Genomic DNA, 20861 nt, shown 5'->3' with positions numbered 1-20861 from the left:
CGTTAGATCAGAGGAAGGTAAGAGGGCAGGTTGTGGGAAGCTGCCGTTGCTATGGTAACATTCAGGCTGGCCTAAGCTTCATCTCCCTGTCCCTGTGTTTGTTGGAATTGTGGGAAGAGACACGGAAGGAGGGGTGTCCTGAAACCGCAACTGCTTTTAAGAGAATAACAACATCATCAGACAAAAGCTTATAATCTAATCAAACAAATATAGGGAGGACACATAGGGGGAAGAAGACAAAGGAGCACAATGATCTGTGACTCCAGGAGACAAGATACAGTAGGCTAAACAGGAGGATACAACTACACTGTGACAAAGATATAGCATGTACTGTCTAGGCAATATAGTTCTAACAATATAAAAACACTACACTAACATGTTATACAGTATAGATCATTCTAAATATTAACATCACATTTTATTTATTTTATTTTTAGACATTTTAAACAGTTCTAAACAGTTTATTGATGGGGGCAGGCAGGAATTTATAGGGAAAATGGGATATAGGGAGAATAAAAAGTCTGATTTTACCAAACCGCCAAGGATGAAGAAGACCATAAAGAGGCGCCCCAAGGTGGTTCTTGCATAGACATCCCCGTAGCCCACTGTAGACATAGTCACCATCAGCAAGTAGACACATTCCCAATATGATAGTGACTGGGAATTTTGGAAGTTTTCCCAAGGATCCCCTGAGTTTTCCACCTAAAATTGACAAGGGAGTGATGCAGAAGGATCATTAGATACAATTCGCACAACCAATTTGTAAACAGAGTTTTTCTAAAAAGAAACAGTTTCCTGAGATTTGATTAAATCCAGCTGCAAGTGTGCCAGCATTCATCTCACTTTGTGACATCGTCTTCATTTAGTGAGCCTTGACTACCATCTAGTGGTAAAATCATTTAATACCTCACGAGTACGGATTTTCACTTTAAAAGCATCTGGCTTAACTGAAACCAACACTTTGATCAGAATAAAGGGAAGGTGAAGGAGGAGGCAGTTTTATGCTCCATTTTATGTGTTTGTAATATTAAATACCACATCCCTAATTTTGGTTCACAGGAAAGTTCCAAGGGTTAAAAACCCTATTTACAATTTACACGCATCCTACATGTGATCAGTATTAAAATGACATATATGCAGAAATCTAATTTAGTAGAAATGATCTCAGGCAGGAATAAAAGCAAGTCATGCAGCGTGATCACATGAAAAAAATCTGCTTTGTTCAACACAACTACTTTTTCCCGCCACTGGAAGTAAGCCTGATAATAACTACACGAAGTGCAAAAAAGAAAAGAGGAACGCTTCACCTGTCCTGGAATGTGACACGTGTCACCAATTTCTCCATTCAGATGGGATTCATGTGAGAGTTTAGCCGAGATAACAAGAGTAGATTTCAATAACAGGTCTAAATAATAAATCTGAATACAGATCACATGGAAATTCCAGGCATAAATTTAATATAAAAATCTGAGCTGATCTTTCAGAAAATACTGATGATTCACACACATAACATGCTGGTTATTTGCTTTGTGACAGTTAGTTAAAATTTGCCCTACAGAATAAACACAAGATATTTACACAGATAGGGCTTGGCTTTAATATCCCTGATATATTTTATGTACATTAAAGTTAAAGTCACTAAAATGTCTTTAATTATGCTGCCTCCTAAGTTTTAGTGGCACAGCAGATAGTGCCCTATCCACATATGACATCACAGCAATGTTTTAAACTTGGAGAAATTTAATTTTTTACTAGCAAATACCATTAATTTAGGCTCTTTATTCATACTGGTGTCACACTTGTGTCAGTGAGGTAGTTACAGTTAGTTCACTACAGTATCATTCTTTCTGGAACATTTAACTCTGGATGCCACTGGCCGTCACATCTGTCCACTTACCAAATGTATGAATCCAGCAGCTGTGAGCCATGTGCTTATGAAGATGGAACACAGGTTCACCAGCTTGATGGAATTGCTGCACAGAGTGAAAAAAAAATAAAACTCATTTAAGGCGGCGAGACCAGTGACAGAAAAAAAGAGATTTGTTTTATTCATATATATAACAAAGTTTTGTTTTTTTTTTACATCTTACAATAGTTGAAAGGAAATCAGGTTGAATAAAAATGTCAGAATTTTGTTCCCTATTATCTATTGTTTCCTTTTGTTTACTCCAAATCAACCACAGTGTTCATCACACACTCATGGTAAAAAGAAAGTCCCCAATCTTTCAGTTCAAGGTTTAACATAATAAAAACAATCATTTAATCCCCACCAGGTTTTAAAATTAGGTCAATGCAACCTCAGATGAAGAACACTTATATTACACTGTGTCGTCATTTATTTCACAAACATCACTGTGCAGAAATTTTGGCCCACTCTTCTTTAAATATTGCTTCAGTTCATTGAGGTTTGGGGAATTTGTTTCTTTTTCAGCCATTCTGTTGCATGTTTGCCTCTGTGCTCTGGGATCACCGGCCTGTTGCATAAGCCAGTTTGGGCCAAGTTTTATATGCTGGATAGGTGGCCTCACATTATACTCCAGAATACTTGAGTATACAGATTGCTTAATGTGCCACTCGATGATTGCGAGGTGCCCGGGTGCTGTCCCTGCAACACAAGCCCGAAGCATCAGCTCTCCTCCACTGTGCTGACAGCTGATGTTTGGTTTTCAAATGTGGCACTGTGCATTATGCCCAAACATGTCCATCTTGCTTTCTGCCCAAAACAAGCCACTCTTGTTCAGTCAGTTGCACTGACATGAACCTCAACATTTAGCAGGCTGTAGAGTCTGAGGTGTAGCTTTTTTATTTATTTTTTTAATTTTTTGCTGAGATGTTCACTCCTGGGATGATTGCCAACTGTCTTGAAAGTCTAGCTGTGAATGACCTTCATCCCCCGTAGAATACTGGATTACTTCTTTAAGATCATTGCTGATGTCTTGGCATCGAATGCTCCAGACCAGCAAACTGCCAAAATACGTGCCTTTATAGAGGTCCTCACACTTGCTGATGATTAAGTTAATGAGTTAATCAAGTACATTTGATTAGCGGCAACTGGTCACCACTTACCTTCTTAATATATATATATATCGAAGTATTTACCTAATTGTTTATACACCGCTTCTGTATTTTGGCCTAATTTGTGTGAACTATGGTATGGCTATATTATTATGTTATACATAATATATGACTTGTTGTTTATCTGAGAAGATATTTACTAAATTTTAAGAACTGATAAGGACCAGATGATTTGTATTATGTCCTGATAACCAAAGCATATTTATTTAAGACTCTAGGTGATAGGTTGGTCTTAATACTAAAAATTCTGTTGTCAGGGTATGTGTGTGTTTTGTAAATGAAAAAAAGAAAACACTTTTCTTACCTTGTTTTCAAGATATTTAAGAATTGCAAAATCTCTGAGAACTGTATCAATCTTAGTGCTCTCAGGAATCTTAAACCTGCGTGAACAGAGAAGAACAGAGAAACGTATCAACATGTAACATGCACTGACAGGAGGGAAATGTAGAGACAACACCTGTGCAGACATTGTCCTGAGTTCAAACAACATGAGGTTCTGCATGTTGGCAGATCAGCTAGTGATGCAGCCCACATGTTACCACAGCATTTAGGCACAGTACAGAGCAACATCATCCAAATCATCAAATGTAGCTTATAACATACAAGAAAACAAAACAAAAATAATACATCAATAAATAAATAAATAAATAGCACATTTTCTGAATAATTATGGTGTCAACCAAGTTAGAAGGAACATTTTAAGCCGTGAGTGTCAGTGCAAAGAGCAGGTCCCTCATGGATTATAGAGCAAAGTGGCAACTGTCTCATTGTCTTTTTATATAACAGGTCCAATCCCATAGAACAAGCATACATGGATTTATGTCAGTGATAAAAATTCCTACTGAAATTATACAATCAGACCCCACAAATATAAGGTTGTCACAGGCACATCAATGATTCTGATGAAGCAATCTCACGTATTACACTTAACCTAAGGCTCTTACCCCAGTTGGAGAGAATGTGTAAACAGGACCAAACAGAATAGTAAAGTCCTGTCTGGCTTCCCTTTTTCTCCTGTCCATGATGGCCCTGCCTCACCCTGTATCCATTCTGAAAAAGATCGCCACAAGACTTCTTTCGCCTCCATGTCTCTTGGAGGGTTTGCAAATTTACATCACTGTGTGTACGACGGTACACAAGCAGTTTAGGAGGAATCATTGTTTCTGGACCAAATCCAGTACTTGGGACTTGACTTCAGGTCAAGAAGTCTGTAATCCTCAAATATTTAGGGTCTTTAAGTATTCCTAGTAAAATATCCAAAGAAAAGGCTTTAAAAAGAAAGGCTTCCTTGATAGGACAATGTTGCTTCTGTTGGTGTTAAATCATTGGTCTCCGTGCATTCAGCTGCAGTTGTATAGGTTTTCCATGTCAGTCGCATCAGAGAGTGTCTCTGTGAGCAAAATGTCAGCTCTAATATAATTGTTTTTTTTTCCTCATTTTTTGTTACAGTGCCTTTAATCCCCACAACCCAAACAGATTTACCTTTCTCCTGCCCCTTTTAGTGATTTACTACTAACCCCTATAAAGCCACGTCTCCATCAACACAGCTGTGTCAAACCTTTCAAAAAAGTCTGAACCATGCCAGGGATTAACAGAGATGAAAATAAAGCAGAACAAAAACAATAATCCGTACATAAAATGAGAGACCTGTTTTCACAATGAAATTTCAAACAACTCTGTCTGACAGTAAAAAAAAAAAAAAGTAAAAAAACAAAAACAAAACCCATCTCTGTCAGATTAGGACTACAGATAAGGAATCTACACTTCCATGTAAACATGTATTTAGGGCATAAATTCCTGAAACTTTTTTTTTTTTTTTTTTTTAAACAGACACAAATGAATCCTCCAGCTCCAGGTATTTTAGCAGAATCAAAGGAAAGACTCCCTCTGGAGCTGGAAGCAACAAGACGACATAAAATCCAGATTATATTGTCATGACCCTCAGTAATCACTTTGTATCTATGGCAACTGAAGCTGTGTTTTTCTCATGTTTATGGCCCAGAATGGGACTGAAATCTGAAAGAGAAATCTGATATTGTACTTTTGCAAAAACCTGTTTGTTTGTTTTTTTTAAACCCAAACAACAACAACAACAAATTATAAGTACACTCACCAGCTCCTTTGTAAAGTACTCTGTGCTAGTACTGAGTTGGACTCGCTTTTCTCTTCATAACTGCCTTAATGCCTCTTGGCACAAATTTAGCAAGGTGCTGGAAAATATTCCTTTTTGAGCCATACAAACATGATAGCATCACACAGTTGAATTTACAGTCATCTGCACAAGATACACATCTTTATTTCCACTAAATCCCAAAGGTGGTCTATTAGACTGAGATCTGGTGACTGCAGAGGCTATTTGAGTACAGTGAACTCACTGCTGTGTTCAAGAAACCTTTGTGACATGGTGCGTTATTCTGCTGGAAGCAGATAAGCAAAAGATGCGTTTCTCCTGTCCATGATGGCTCTGCCTCACCCTGTCATGTCGTGCGGCAACACAGATACATGTATATATAAATAATGCTTTTTAGTTTATTTTTAGTTTTCTTTAGTTGTAACAACGACCATCTATAAATAATGTCAATGAATAATAAAACAGTTGAACAAATGTACAATATTAAACTTAATATTAATTAAGGAAAATAAATTAGCAACATAAGTTTAAATTTCATATTTTTTAATGACCACAAATCATGTTTTCATAGACGCTGATATCCTATTGAAAAAATGTAATACTCCCCTTGGTGTTATGCTGCTTCCTGTTTTTACTCCACTACATGATGGATGCAATTATTGTAGTTTATTTATTTTAAAGCTTTAGATGTGTATTATTTCGCTGATATATCAAGAAATCTAGCCATATATGGTGTAACAACAGGTCAACAACAGCTGCAACATTAAATGTATGAATCAATAAATTCATAAGTATTATACTATGATATCATTTATACAGATGATTCTTGAAAGTTTTACTTCAACTACTTTAAATATGTTTTGTTTATATCATTGCTAGCCTACTTAAGTAGTATTCTAATTTTACTTTAGTATATAAAAAAAAATCCAACTGATGGTGTGGATCGTAATTCATACTGCACACATGTAATCCTAACTGACCTCACTGTGTTTTGCCTTTTCGCATTGGCTTTGGATGCAGTGATTCACACCTGTTTAACAATAACAAACAAAATTGTACATAAAAACAAATGACTACGCTCCACAAACTGAAACTGTATATTTGTTCGACTGGCAAACACAGAAATGCTGTGTTGCACTTACAACACAAAACATAGCAGCCAGCTTTTTGACATAAAACTGATGTGACAACATCAACAAATACTTCGCAAATTTGGCGTTCAGATTGCAAATATCAGACATGCCACCAAACACACAGTGATGCTGCGATGCAGGTGGCTGCAGAACACATTTTTCTCAATTAGTGTGAAGCATCTGTGTTTGTGTTATGCTGTACATCTGTGCGTGTGGTATTTTGTCTTGCGTTTAACACTTTGTGAGACTTTGTGGAGAAATATCTGTTCACGCTATCACATCTGAGACTTCACCTACACTGAGTGAGAGCAAGAAAAACAGCCCCACAAAGGCCTACAACAATTATAACACACAATAATTTCTTTTCTATAAAAAAAAATGTGTATTATGTAAAAATCATGTTAAAAACAAACCAAAAAAAAAACCTCAATGAAATTCTCTTGCTGTGTTCATGTATGAGAAAATCTCTTTCCCGCACATGCCAAAGCCTCTTGCACACATGTGTCAGCTTGCCAGATGCTCATTCAAAAAAAAAAAGGTTTTCTGTTCTGTGCCCGCTCTTACTTAATTGAGGCTTTGCAAGCCCAAGCACTGACTCTGTGTCACATGTCCTGGACGGGCAGCTTTCTGGGGCTTTTTATCAATCGGCAGGCTGGAGCAGTTCATCTGGGATAACACTGACAGTAAACCAAGCCAGGATTAGATTATATGATGCTACGCTAATCTAAACACACAGATCCTCAGCAAGTGTACACAGCACTGACTCTTCCTGCTCATTCATGGAGGATAAACAGTCCATATTTATCAATACATAAAAAAAAAAAATGTTCAAACTGCAACACGCGAGAAGCCTGGCTATACCAAAGAGGCTTAAACTTCCCTCGAAACAGTTTCCCTTCCCTACCATGGGCTGAAGGGCCATATAAAGCGATCATGCCCATATCAGGTGCTGTAAGCCTCTTTCAGCAGGAAACCAACAAACTAACCCACCACTAGGAGGCAGTAGCATGTCAGAATATAAGGCATGTCTGAAGGCTACAAACTACTGCACATTCTTCAGGCCAGTGAAGCTTCAATAACATTAGATTGACACCATTTCTTACTGGCTATCCAAAAACAGCACACTTTAATCAAATACAATGAAATAGAAATAAAATAGACTTTGCAGTTGTCTTTAGGTATTTTCATGATGCCATTTGTCTTTAAAAAATTGTTTTATTCCTTAAATATTTAAAACTGGGAAGGTAGTCCTCTGTAATGGCTGTGGTGGAAAGGCATGGAGTTAACTTACAGAGTGTGAAAGCTAAGGCTCAGTAGCCACAAGATCTATGAGCATCTTTCAAACGGCAAATCCCACACTGTCAGGACTCTTGGGAGAAATGTTAAGTTCAAGTAGTTAAAGGAGATTAATTCCTTTTTCCAAGGAAGAACTCTACATGCACTCTTACATTAGCCTCACATCATTCTCCTCCCCTTAATCAATGTCCAATTTGCAAAGCCAAAGAGAACATGACTTAAAATGTGCACAGCGTATACAGGCACTGCCTTGTGTGCAAAGTGGGTGAATACTCTACCACAGAGCACAGGGCAGAGCCCTTATTAGTGGGCTTTTTATTAACTGGGCACACCTCCACTGAATTTCCACTGGTCTTCTCCAGGACTGAAACGAGAGGTAGTATAATTGTGATATATTATGCTGGCTGGTGTGTGGTGTGTATTCCCTACCAGCTAATTGAAGTGAAGATGAACCAATCCAAGGGGATTGAAGAGCACAATACGCACTCTTAACAGCCACCATGGCTTCTAACAAAGCCTGCGTTAAGGAACAGTATGGACACTTAACTAAATGAAAGTAACAGCAGTTGTGCATTAGCTCGTTTTGGCCCTGTTAAGCTGTCTGATGGAAGTGAACAACCACATACACAGCTAAAGCAAAACGGGCAATTTCATTTATTTAACAGTGAATTGCAAAGGTCACCATCAGAAAGCAGATCAGGTTCTGACTGATACCGTTTAATTGTGCTTATTTTCCTCCCACCACAGAGTTCCATATTAACTCCCTTATTAATACAGGATATAAGCAGTTAATAATGACTGCTATTCTCAGGTTCTCGACCTGAATATGAAGACACTTTCAGCACATGATTGGTATTCTAAAATCGACCGTCACATCCTACTGCAGATCGACGCTCTGTTAATTTTATAACATGGGCTTCGCAGCACTTTATGTTGCTATTAAACACAACGCCCGGTAAAAATAAACCCATCCCAACGCATGACAGAGGGTTTTCTGTTCTTTTACTGTGCTGCTGTTAGACAAGTCCAGCACTAAAATAAAAAATGTCTTCGTTTTTATGAGGTGGAGATGCCACCTCTCGTGTCACCACTGTGAAACTGAAACGCACTGAGTCTCCCCATTTAAAAATAATGAAGAGCCCTGGAATCTAGGGCATCTCTAAATAAAAAAAACATTATAGGCACATTTTGTTTAAGGATAACAGCTCACAGTGAAGCTGGATTATATGTTAAGGTGTTGTTCTTTCCTGCATCAGGTCTACATGCAGGATATTTAATAATCATTACAGAACATCAGCCAGCAGCCAGACCACTATTTCACAATCTTTCATCATCCTCATCAAGGGCCTAACGCCAACAGTCTTCTGGGGAGGAGATGAGGACACCTTGCATCATGAAACCAGACTACTTGGCTTGGCCACGTCTAATTCATTACACAGCTTGTTCCGTGTGAAATTCGCGAACCACTCTGCGCTTCTTAAGAAACCTTCATCAACTCAGAGATCAAACATTCACAGCCTCACATTACTTCACAGAGTCAGTGATTCTGGCGGGCATGTAAAAAAAAAACCTGAGGAAAACCAGCATTATCGAGTGATTCCTCGTGTTTCTTCTCAAATTTAACAAAAACCTTGCCAATGGCAATATCGATTGCTCTACTCTTTTAAAACTCAGTGAAATCCTTAAAAATGTAGCAGTGAACACCAAGAGCACCCTGAAACGGTCACATTTAATTAATTGTAATATTTGAGCACTCCTACTGTTACTGATAAAGAGTGTTGGAGACAAACTCGACAAAAATGGCAATTTGAAGGAAGGCTAAATGTCATTATTAGTGTGACTACTGCATTAACATTGTCGCTCAGCAATTTTTGTATTCCAGTGACACAATAAGACCAACGCTGGAATAGTGTCGGCACGAACGAGCTTCTTTTTTGAGGTTTTTAAAAGCAGAGAGGCAGAGCATCCAAAAAAGAACACACCTACAAAGAACTGCAATGTAATTTAGGTCACATCATCTAAACACGGTGGGGAAAAAATAGGTCGTTATGTAATGCAGGTTAGGGTATTTTCCAGTCTGCTCATGCGAGAGTGTGTATAAGTGTGTATGGGGATATCACATGCTTTTACATGTGCATTTTTTTGTTCGCATGGATGTGAATGAGTCTAATAGATGGTACAGCACTGTGAGGTACCCCAGGTGCAACGCCTCGACGGACCAAGTACTAATGAATGTGAAGCACAAACATGGAGAGTCACCGAGCCACAGCCCTACTCTGAGTCACTTTCACTCCCATTAGTTGATCCACTCTGCTGTGTCTGTGTTCCCTGAAACATCAGAGGAACCCAGCCCTGTCACTTTCAATGACGAGGGAACATTGACTGTAGCCGCAAGCAAGAGAGCCTCCGAGATTTGCTCCCAGTGATGGGGAGACGGTGGGAGTGATAGGAGGAGATAAAAAGGAAGGGTGGCATTCAATGACAGAGGGCAAAAAGGAATAGAAAGACACAAATGTGAGGATGAAAATTATTAAAAATAAGCGGAAAGGAAAAGCAATAGGGTCGATAGAGTGAGAGCTATAAGTTTAAGTTTATGGATATGGAAACTTACCAAGCCAGCTTCTGTTTAAGTAGACAGAGACGAACACAGGAGGAACAGTGAAGAAGTCAACCACTGAGTTGACCTCCAGCCAGAACCACAGCTTGTCATTGGCTGCTATAAACTGTCAAAAAGAAAAAAGGTGACAACTGAAGGTTAATTTTGCACAAAACATCCTGACTTTGCCACAGCCCGCTCTTCAAACTGCTGTGTCTTCTTTTGACAATGCTGACTTATTATACACAATGACAAAAGCTTCACCCTACTTGCTGAGTCATGCAGTAATGGTTGTTGGTGTAAGCAGCTTATGAGTTTGTTTGTTTTTTTCATTCATTCAGGATGTCAAGCATCCGGATAGCATTTGCACCATCGGAATTCTGCTCTTGCATGACAGCCATGCTGGGAACATCGTTACAGCAATGTCAGCTTAAACTAAAGGTACGCTGTTTGAGTAATGGGTGACTAAGGTAAAAGTCTGCACATGCATGTCCAAAAGATTACTGTGTCTCAAAGTAACTGTTTTTTATGCCATCATAAAAATAAAATCAATAAAAAGCAGTAAATGAATGAAGTCAGATGCATTAAAGAGCCTTTTTGAAGATAAAACAACAGCTATATGGCTGTATTTTGTAGTACATTCATTGCACAGCAGATGCATGTAAAAAATGGGTGTGTGCATGCACCAGCTTACCCGCAGGCCAAAGTAAAGAAGGAAGAATACGTTGAAGGCCATATCAATCTGTAACGTGAAATCTTTGTAGAAGTTCTGGCAGGATTCTATAGGACTAGAGACAGAGAGAATTATCAGTTAACAGCAATTATCAGTCAGTAAATGTGAAATAATTTGATCAAAATATGGAGTTATAACCACTGTAATAAAACTGAAATCTCCCGTAATACTGAGCTCAATGCAATGATGGTGTTTTACGTCGACTGAGTCCGAGGAGTGAGTGGGAGGGGCGGGTCATAGAGCAAGATGAAAGACTTATGGCTCTAGCTTAGCTGTAGAGTCAATCGCATCTAGATGAAACGGCCAAAAATATACTGAAAGTGGAGTTTGCTTTGATGTGACAGTACTTTCAACACGCATAAATTATTCCTCGTCTGTCACACACAAATGTTCCAAAAGATAGTCCCTCATTTGAAGAGAATGTGTGGAGACTGCAATCACTGGGCTGGTGATACTCTTCAAAAAGGCAGATGATGAAAAATGAGTTATTAACTGTCTGGTCTGTCATATGATCCATTTTCTTATTTACCGCGTGATGATTAACCATTAGCGAGTTGGTGCTCGCAACAAAAGCAATAACAGGCTCTGTGCCCACCCCATTCTTCACTTGGTCATGGGCCTATAGTATTTTGCTCTTGAGTAATGAGGAAATCCCACTGTGGGGATAAGCATGAATATGCATTATGGTGTGGCTGACTACAGGCGACATTTTGGGAATGTATAGAGCGGTGAGGGAAGACACACTGGGCTATTACCACAGCACACAGTTCAAAGTCAAGTTAAATGTTTAAGTCTACATGTGTATGTAGGGGGCCCATGGGGATGCAGTGTATGAATCAGAATGGAGTTTACCACATAATGAGACCCCCAAAGGAAATGATTAGTGAAACTTAATCATCTTCCAGTTAACATCAGACCCTTGATCACATGATGCTTTTTTTATAATGGCTGACTAAGTAGAGAAGGAAGATTGCTCGAAGAGGATGATCCAACTTCTAATACGTGGCCTTGTTGGGCATATCCTAAAGACTGATGCGATCTTTTAGACACTGATGCTGAGAGCTAGGATGATATGGATTAGTCTAATTTATGCAGCAACTGTTTAAAAATCTAATCCTTAGAGCTAAAGTAATGGACCACCAGAAGTATCTCTACGCGATATCAGATCAAATTGAAGCAGCTCACAGATAATAAGTAAATAATAAGTATTTGGCATCCAAAATATTCATCCGCAAATCTTCTAACATCTACACAGTGAAACTCACACAATGATTTAGAAGTTCAACCTTAGCTAATGTTTGCAGACCTAAGCGCAAGTCAGTGATCATATGATCATAAGCACACATTTATACACATGCAGATGGTGCATACTGAAGACACCATTTGGAGCGGTCACTGTGGAGTTTTCCCTTGGGCCCAGCTCTGGCCTAATTCTGAATAACCACTAAAGTCATGTGACTGACTCTTGACAATACAGAGAAAGCATGGCAGCAGCAGCAGGGCTCGTGTGGTTCACTGAATCTGCCGTCTATTCGCTTTAGAAAAACAACACAATGGTTACACAGAGAGCTCGTGTTTAGTCATTTTATAATCATCATTGGAAAGCAAAGCTCATCATTAACTAAAGTAGGGGGAAGACACAGTGAGATGATTTCATCAGTACAACATGGGTACAGTCCAATTATAGAGCGGCTGAATTTTAAACTGCATATTACGGCAATGTGAACTACAAAGGAAGAAAAACAAGAACAGACAGGTGACTTTTTTCAAGTCCACTGTTTTTTCCACCTTCTCCCTGCATTAGATTTGCCAACCTTGGCTGTTCTTTTGTGGACATTTTTAAAAGCACAAATAAAAATGAAGCCACACTCCTAATACAGGTGTGCTAATAAATGGATTCGATGTACTGCAGTCATAGAGTTGAGTGCCATCACACGCGTACAAATTGTTATGTTTTGTCTGCTAACATTAAAGCAACATTTTTTCAAATAATGTACTCCTTTAATTTAATCTAAAGCTGCACTAAATGCAGCAGAAAGCAGTTCCCAGCCAAAAAAAAAAAAAAAAAGCTGACTGTGCACTACAGTACCTGAGCCTCACAGAAAGATACACAAAGCAGGAACTACTTGACAAACTAAGTGGAACATTTAGAAGCTAAAAGGCCAGAGAGACTGTTTTATATTGTGAGGCCAGGTTTAATATTCAGACCATGTTAAGTAGAAATATTTGTTCCAGAATTCTGCTAGAAAAATGTTATTTATTGAAACGTGCAAATATACATGCAAATATCTCTTTTATGACTGTCTGCTGCCTTTTGTTCTGCTTTCTGTCAAGATGATCCCACACTGCCTCAATAATGTTGGGGTCCAGACTCTAGGGAGGCCAATCCATGACTGACAGTGTTCAATTTTGTGTTTTTCTCTCCAACTATGCTTTTACTGGATTGGCAGTGTGTTTGGGATCATTGTCATGCTGAAAAATGAATTGGATGCTGTCTGCATTCATAATTACATGCATTTTGTCAACACCACTGGATGAAATCTTAATGTTTTTTTAGTTGTTTTTTTTAGGCCCGATATTTTGTCTTCCACTTTTCCAGTTTCCTCAGTTTTGTTGTAACCGCACACTGAGCACAATAGTGAGATAGCTGAGCTAATAGCTCTTTAGAAATCATCTTACTTGTACCAAAATACTATTGTACGCCTTTCAAACTGTGTTTTCTTTATACATTCAAGTAAAGAGATGGGAATATATTATGTGTTTTTGCGACTGGCTACTAGTAACAAAGCATGGAGACCATGTTAAAAATTACAAGAAAGTATGAAAGGAAATGGAAAGAAATTACGGCTGACCCAAGAATTTAGCACAGTATGTATTATACATAAACAAGCAATTCATTTGTATTACAATTCTCTGTCTATCCGTCAACCATAGAAAACAAGAATTTACACAAGACAGATTTTGCGAGAAAAAGATGGCATTACTATTCAGTTTACTCCTGCTAAACTTGGATTTAAGGAACTCAGTAGGTCCTTGGCACAGAAACAGATGCCAGGTCATTATATTCCTACTGGGTGTAGCTCAGGCGGTATAGAGCAGGTCAACTACTGATCAAAATTTTAGCGGTTCGATTTCTGGCTCCCCTAGTCTGTATGCCAAGTATCCTTGGGTAAGATACTAACCCCAAGTTGCTCTCAGATGCATCCATCGGAGGATGAATGCATGTGAATGTTAGCTAAAAAGCACTGAAAAGCATAGAAGAAAGTGCTGGTGTGAATGGGTGAATGTGGCATGTCGTATAAAGTGCTTTGAGTGCTCCATGAGGGCAGAAAAACGCTATGTAAGAGTCCATTTACCATTTACTGATTCTGATGAGTGAACTCTGAGACACCCCTCCTCAAACTGACCCCTTGCAACTCAACAAAAATTTCTTCAGACATGGCATTTTTAAGTTAGGGGATTTATAAAGGATAACCTAAGGCAAAATTCATTCATAGCATATAATCCTAAGTAAGAGAGCAGTGGGCGACACCTGAGAACAAGCTCCAAGTTACTGTGCCTTGATCAAGGAAAATTAACCCAGCAAGTTTCTTCCTGTGACAGAAGGAAACCAATGAAAGCCTGGAGACAACATGTAAACTTTAAAAGTTGACATTACTGTCACGTTAACACTTTTAGTCACACATACAATCAGAACTGCTCCCAACAAACAGATGTTTACATCTGCGCTGTAACTGCAATAATTTAATCAACCGATTTGCACTACAACCTGGTTTGCCTCTTATCTGTAGTTAATTTTATTTAATTTTAATAACTGTACAGTACTCTGTTTATAGTAACCATTGTCCTTAATGTAAATATGTAAGAAAAATTGTGTATGTTTCTGTTCTGTGTCCTGTTTACCGTTTGTTGTATATGTGTCTTTCTGGCTGCTGTTACAACCAAATTTCCCCTTGTGAGACAATTAAAGGATTATTCTATTCTATCTATTCTTCTATTCTACATCTCCAAAAGTTGATTCTGTTCATCTGGACGTAGCGTTTTGTGGGAGAAACGTTTCGTCACTCATCCAAGTGACTTCTTGGATGAGTGTTTTAGTCACACAGCTCAAAAGTAGTCATGAAATAGTTAATGAAGCCTTAAAGTTAAATGTTAAGGACAAAAGCAAATAATTAGCAACAACTGTGGCCTGACAAAATTCAATTCAAAATCCCTTAAAAATGGGTTCATACTTGAGAATTCTGCAGCCATGTCCAGGTGCCACTGCATATGCCTTCGTCAACGTCACATGTTATCAATTTGTCATGGGATAAAAGTGGGTTGCCCATGAATTCACTCATTATTGACCTGAACAACTATTCAAAAAGATGATAAGCCTTTTAATTCTGTTATGCATTGCCCAGCAATAGGATGGGCGCTTCTGTTATTGAACCCCACTATCTGTGTCACCTTCCCACACAAAGAGTGTGTAAGACAAGACAAAATCCAGATTCCTGCTTTCAATGTCATTTCACACTCTGCAATCACAAGGGATTCCTGGCCACATGCTGCCAGTGTCCTGCAGAAAATAGATCTGCCCACCACAGGTCTTATTACTCCTTAAGCTCTGCCACAGCCTGGGGTTACACCATCGTGCCTGACAGGAAGAGGAGACGAGAGAGAGACGGAGCAAGAGGAGGGAGCAGGGGTGGTGGGAGAGAAAGAAAGACAGCAGCAAGACATGTAGAGATTAGACAAGGAGAGAAGAAAGGTTGTGACATAAGAGGGAGAAGAGCCGAAGATGTAAAAGTGACAGCGGAAAAACTCTTCATCTCCAACCCCACTGTGCTTATTACCTAAACTAGGACTAGATATGCACATGTATACACACGCAGACACACGCAGAATAACAATTAGGGGCAAAATCTCGCAGGATATTAAAGGTAGAAGCATCAAAATCCTCTGATCCCCACCTAACCCACCGCAACATGGGCCAGACAGGCAAAAAGTCATTTGCGTCTCAAGGGCAACAGAGTATGTTGATGATGATGATCTAAAAATAGTCCCGAACACCTTCAGTCCGTCAGCAGGACCCAGTCATTCGTTAGCCTGCACATGACCTTGGCTAGCTGCAGGAGCAACAGCAAGGTTTCTCCCTGAGGAAACAACAACAACACGCTACTGCTGACATGACTAATGCTTACAATCACCGTGCAACACACACCAAATCTGAGTCACTCTTCATAGACGAGAAATGTCGCACTCTTTGTTTTAGATTATTGCATTTTCTGAGTCTCATTTTTTAAAAGTCATCAGGTGTTAATAAATGTGCTCGGGCTGAAAAATACGGATGTGTCGGGGATAATACCCAAACGTCTAATAGCTTAGGTGCAGCATTTCTCCAGAGGACAGCACATGGAAGCGGCACAGCAGGGAGGGGTCTGTGAAGCTGAAAGAAGGCCAGGTTGGTACTCTGATTGATTTAGGTCAAGGCACCATTACTAAAATAAGAAATACTTTAGCAACGACAAGGGCAACGGACAAATAAAATCCCTCCAGGGAAGCTAAAAATAGACAACTCAATTTTGTAATGTGAGTGCAAATGACTTGCCTCCTGCTGCAGGCGTATCCTGTATTAAGACTTTATTTTAGTCTCAAGCTGCCTATGAATGAAAATAGCTCACCTTTAAAAGAAAGCACAATTTCATATAATGCAAGCAGCAAAAAGAAAAAGAAAATCAACAGGTGAGTGCATTTTTAATATACTGCAAAGCCACAAAAGCTAAAATACATTAAACAAGCAACTCTGCTTTTGAACACAAACTAATTAAGAGATAATAAACTGTGGTTATTCAGAAAGTGTAAGTCTTTATCAGCTCACTGATGAAAGTCGTCAAGCAATTAAGTCGGCTGTGCTGAGTCCTACTCCTATTTGGTCTCATTTCAGGTCATTTAATCAGGGCATTATCACCTATTCATGTAAAATAACCTTCTTTAAGGACACAATATTAACTCCTTAATGCCTAGTCAATTTTAATGCACGAGATTTTGCACGTTTTTGAGGCTTCTACATCACCAGTGTGATTTTCTTTCCCCCTGAAAGGGCTATATAAATTGCACAAAACATTTTGGAGCAATAAATTGTATTAAGAAAAGTGCCAGATATAGCAAATATCACAAAAAAAATGAAAATTAATATTTAAAAAATTAATTTGTCACATGGTTATCAAGAATTGTCAGGGAATTATTTCACTGAGTTTATTATATAACACATATATAATATTTATTGCAATATTCTTATCAAAAAGACATTTCTCCTAAAACTCAGAAGTAAGATTCCTTTAAAATAGTTTATCCATTAGAGAGAAAAACTATTATTTTAATTCTATCATAGTTTAATTCAGTTTCAGATCATTCACAGTAAGTGATAGAAAACTTACTTTGTGTGTTCAGAGAGTTTTAATGGTCTGAAAAGGTAAGATTACAATTTTTCCAATTTCTTGTCTCTCCATGTTAGCCCTGTAATAGACTATAGAATACCTTGGGTGTCACCAAAGGTCAACTGGGAGAAGCTCACGATCAATAGTCATGGGAACTGTTGAGAGCAATTCATGGTATGTGTAATTTTGTACCAGTTTGTTTTAAGTTTTTTCTAGATGAGGACCAATCAAGAAAAATGAACATTTTTTTCCGATATAGAGTAATCATTTTTGTCTTCTGGGGTATCTCCCATGCTGTGTCTAAAATCGCGCCCACTTATAGAACATCAGGAGAAGAAAAAAGAACATCTTTGTTTATTAGCATCAACATGGCAAGATGTAACCATTTGTAACAGCAGGTTTCCATGGTAACTTTAAGCCTCTTAAGCTCAAATTAAGTTTTTTGTTGCTAATGCACAACCAAGTCCTGCAGTGGTACTTCTGAGTAAAAAAAACTCATAAAATATGTATGTGGGGTAATCAGGTTGTTAGTTTCTAACTGTTGCAAATCAGCAACGTCTGCCTGGAGAGGGTTAACAATCAAAATGACAAAGTTTCAAGTGACCTGGCTAATCATGTGTCCAGTCATTTCTTTCATTAGACCTTGACCATGATGCAGTGCATGCACGGGATTCACAAGGTAACTGTCATTATAATAATGCTTTAGGACTGTTATGCTATATTGTCACATCTATAGCTTAATCGAAAGTGAACCAGGAATATTTTTCAGACTCTTTCTTAGGCCACACGCAGATGACAAAGGCAATTAAATAGCCTAATTTTAGCAGTGTAGGAGAGAGGCTCCATTGTGACCAAACAGTGCTGTTACGTTCCACAACATTCACAAAAATGTTGTTGACATTTAATCATTTCTCATAGTTTTTCCTTTTCATTCAAGTGTTGATAATCGCTCAGTTATCGGGCAAGAGAAAATCCCCCTAAGAGTTTGGATAAAAATATTGAAATGCTATTTTTGTCTCAAGTGGGAGAGATTTTGGTAAATTGATGAAAATAGCATCTTGATGGGAGTCATTTTTCTTTTTACCCTGCAAGTTGTGGATTAAGTCTGAATCCACTTGGGAATGGTGTTAACTATGACTTAATCATACTCATAGTTACACAGTCCTCGCTGATCCATACAGAAACAAAGCTATTCCACCCAGACACAACAATCAGGTGTTGCAAACACCCAACGTCCTTTAATAGGCTACCCTTCATTCTGACAGTCTCCTGTGCTTGCCTCAGTGCTCAGCCATATTTCTCACCTTACCCTATTAATGAATAATCAGGCACTGCTTCTTTGCGATCACACACCAATGATAGAGTTACGGGCACCAGATGCTGCTTTTCAAGCCTCTTTGAGGCAAAATTGAGTCTGTATGCTTATACAGACGGGCACCTCTTCACATTAACGTGCCTGTGCAAGCATGCGCATGCAGAAGCATGCATGTGTGACATGGAGGGATCGAGAGAGGAGAGAATAGAAACAGAAGTGGAGCAGGAACAAGGGCATCCCTTTAAGAGCAGCCTGCAGAGACTTTGTCCTACATTCCTCTTTGTTTCATGGGAGCACAGAGGAAGGGGAGGGAAAAAAAGGGATGAAGAACGAGGAATGGGCCAAGGTATTAAAACAGATTCAGATGTGGGCGGGAGAGGACGCAGTATTCTCCCATTGAAAACATCCCCAAAATAGCATCAGTTTGGCAAGTGAAGTCTGCCGCAGAGGAAGAGAAAAGGCATTGCCTTATCATCCATTATTATGTGCACTGTGGTAAACAAGCAGTTTGAGAAAATAAACAGATGGACAATCTTTTTCATTAAAGTTACATTACCATTCATTCGGGGGGAAAAAAATCATAAGAAGCAATCTGCTTAACAACAACAACATGGTTTCCAAGTCAGTGACAAGTAATATATTTGTTCAACTGGAAGGGCATCCAATTAGCAATTCCCAGCTTTGAACTCTGTCTACCTGCTTCCACAGAAGACTTTGCTGTTTTTTTTATCTGTGGAGAATACTGGCCAGCATAACTCCTGCTAGGAAAAGTCCCATTTGCCAAAAGGTAGAAGCAACACGGCTCCTAGGAGACTGACCTGGGCCTCCAGAACGCTACATTTTCTTCAGTGTTTTACCCTTATGTGGCCTCACGGGGTTTCCCTACATCACTGAAGTAGATATAAAAGCCCATCGTGCAGCTCCAGCCTCACGAGGTCCAACCCACATGCACTTACTCCACCGCATGTCTCTTTTTGCCATCACCACAGGGAACGAACCATAATCCTTCCCATTACTGTTGCCTTTTTCACAGACAATTTCAGAAGGATGTTCAGTTCATCCCATGGCCAAAATAGCAGATTGGGAAAGCAAGGCACTGAGCCTGAATAGTCCATGAGTCTGGAGTAATTGCTGCCATTAAAAGAGTGACCTATAAATCTGCGCTCATTGATTTCTCAGTCATTAACATTTAGTGGCAGGGATGCTGGTGGGAGAGAAGGTCATATCTGGGGAGCTTTTTTAAACGCAAGCATTTGGAGGAGAAGAATGCGAGTGTCACCATTGCAATGTATGAATTTATTTTTTTATATCCGACATACATGCGTGTGTAACATAAAACAAAGGGTGATAATGAGAGAAAGAATGTGTGTCCACAACTGTGCCCTTGTGTAGAAGCTTGTTGGACTGCGTGGGCTAATCATAGCCAAAAACGGGGAGTAAAATGTAAAGCTTGCGACAGGTGCAAGTGACAGGTAGCGTAGATGCAACGTGTAATTTGCACAATGGCCAGCACGATACACGCCTTGGATTATTTTGAGGTCAGCAGCTGCAACTTTCAGATATTGTTTGCAATTAGATGTTAGAGCAGATTGGTGCCGAGACAAAGATGTCTTTCTTAGAAGACAGTTGACAAAGAATTAGGATGTGGTCAGCTGACATGTAACAAATGGCGCAGAGCACGCAAGAGGCTTCAGCTGCTGTAGTGAAAGTATGGCCATAACACAAGGCTGGTCCTATTTACGATGTGAAATGCTAAAGCGTCAAGTGGAGCTCCTTGGGGTTGATTAGTAGCCCCCCTCCCTGAGTGGAAGTACACACGTGATAAATGACAAGCTTGAGCTAATGACGACAGTAAGGGTGGAGAAAGCCTCAGGTTAGTGCGAGCATAGAGACATCAGGTCAGTGCCTCTCAGAAGTTGAGTCACAAAGAAATACACTTAAAGTTTGCATTATGACATTCAAAGGTGAAATAGTCTAAAGAAAGCTACAGCTATACATTCTTTTTTAACCCTATAAGTTTGGTGTTCAGACATTAAGCACACTGAGTATAACCTATACTTTATTACTATGTGATAAGTATAATTGAGTGTAGTATCCAAACCTTACACCTACCAGTCACTTTATTATTTATAATTTACTAATAGGGGATTGGACCCCCATTAG

General features: G+C 39.0%; 1 protein-coding gene across 11 annotated transcripts in view; it reads right to left on the bottom strand.

The window, feature by feature from the left end:
* The window catches only part of kcnma1a (potassium large conductance calcium-activated channel, subfamily M, alpha member 1a), a 146543-nt gene that overhangs the window by 53118 nt on the left and 72564 nt on the right, over window positions 1–20861 (bottom strand). For all 11 annotated transcript variants that reach the window (XM_026189583.2, XM_026189596.2, XM_026189590.2 and 8 more), the window contains exons 4-8: window positions 10926–11019; window positions 10247–10358; window positions 3380–3455; window positions 1898–1973; window positions 532–702 (exon numbers count right to left, since the gene is read on the bottom strand). In XM_026189583.2, coding sequence (XP_026045368.1) covers window positions 532–702; window positions 1898–1973; window positions 3380–3455; window positions 10247–10358; window positions 10926–11019 — 529 coding nt within the window. The remainder of the gene's footprint in view (window positions 1–531; window positions 703–1897; window positions 1974–3379; window positions 3456–10246; window positions 10359–10925; window positions 11020–20861) is intronic.

Source organism: Astatotilapia calliptera, chromosome 13, assembly GCF_964374335.1.
Source record: "Astatotilapia calliptera chromosome 13, fAstCal68.1, whole genome shotgun sequence".
NCBI classification, from domain to species: domain Eukaryota; kingdom Metazoa; phylum Chordata; class Actinopteri; order Cichliformes; family Cichlidae; genus Astatotilapia; species Astatotilapia calliptera.
Note: the sequence above shows the minus strand (reverse complement) of the source record. Positions and strands in the feature narration are given on the sequence as shown.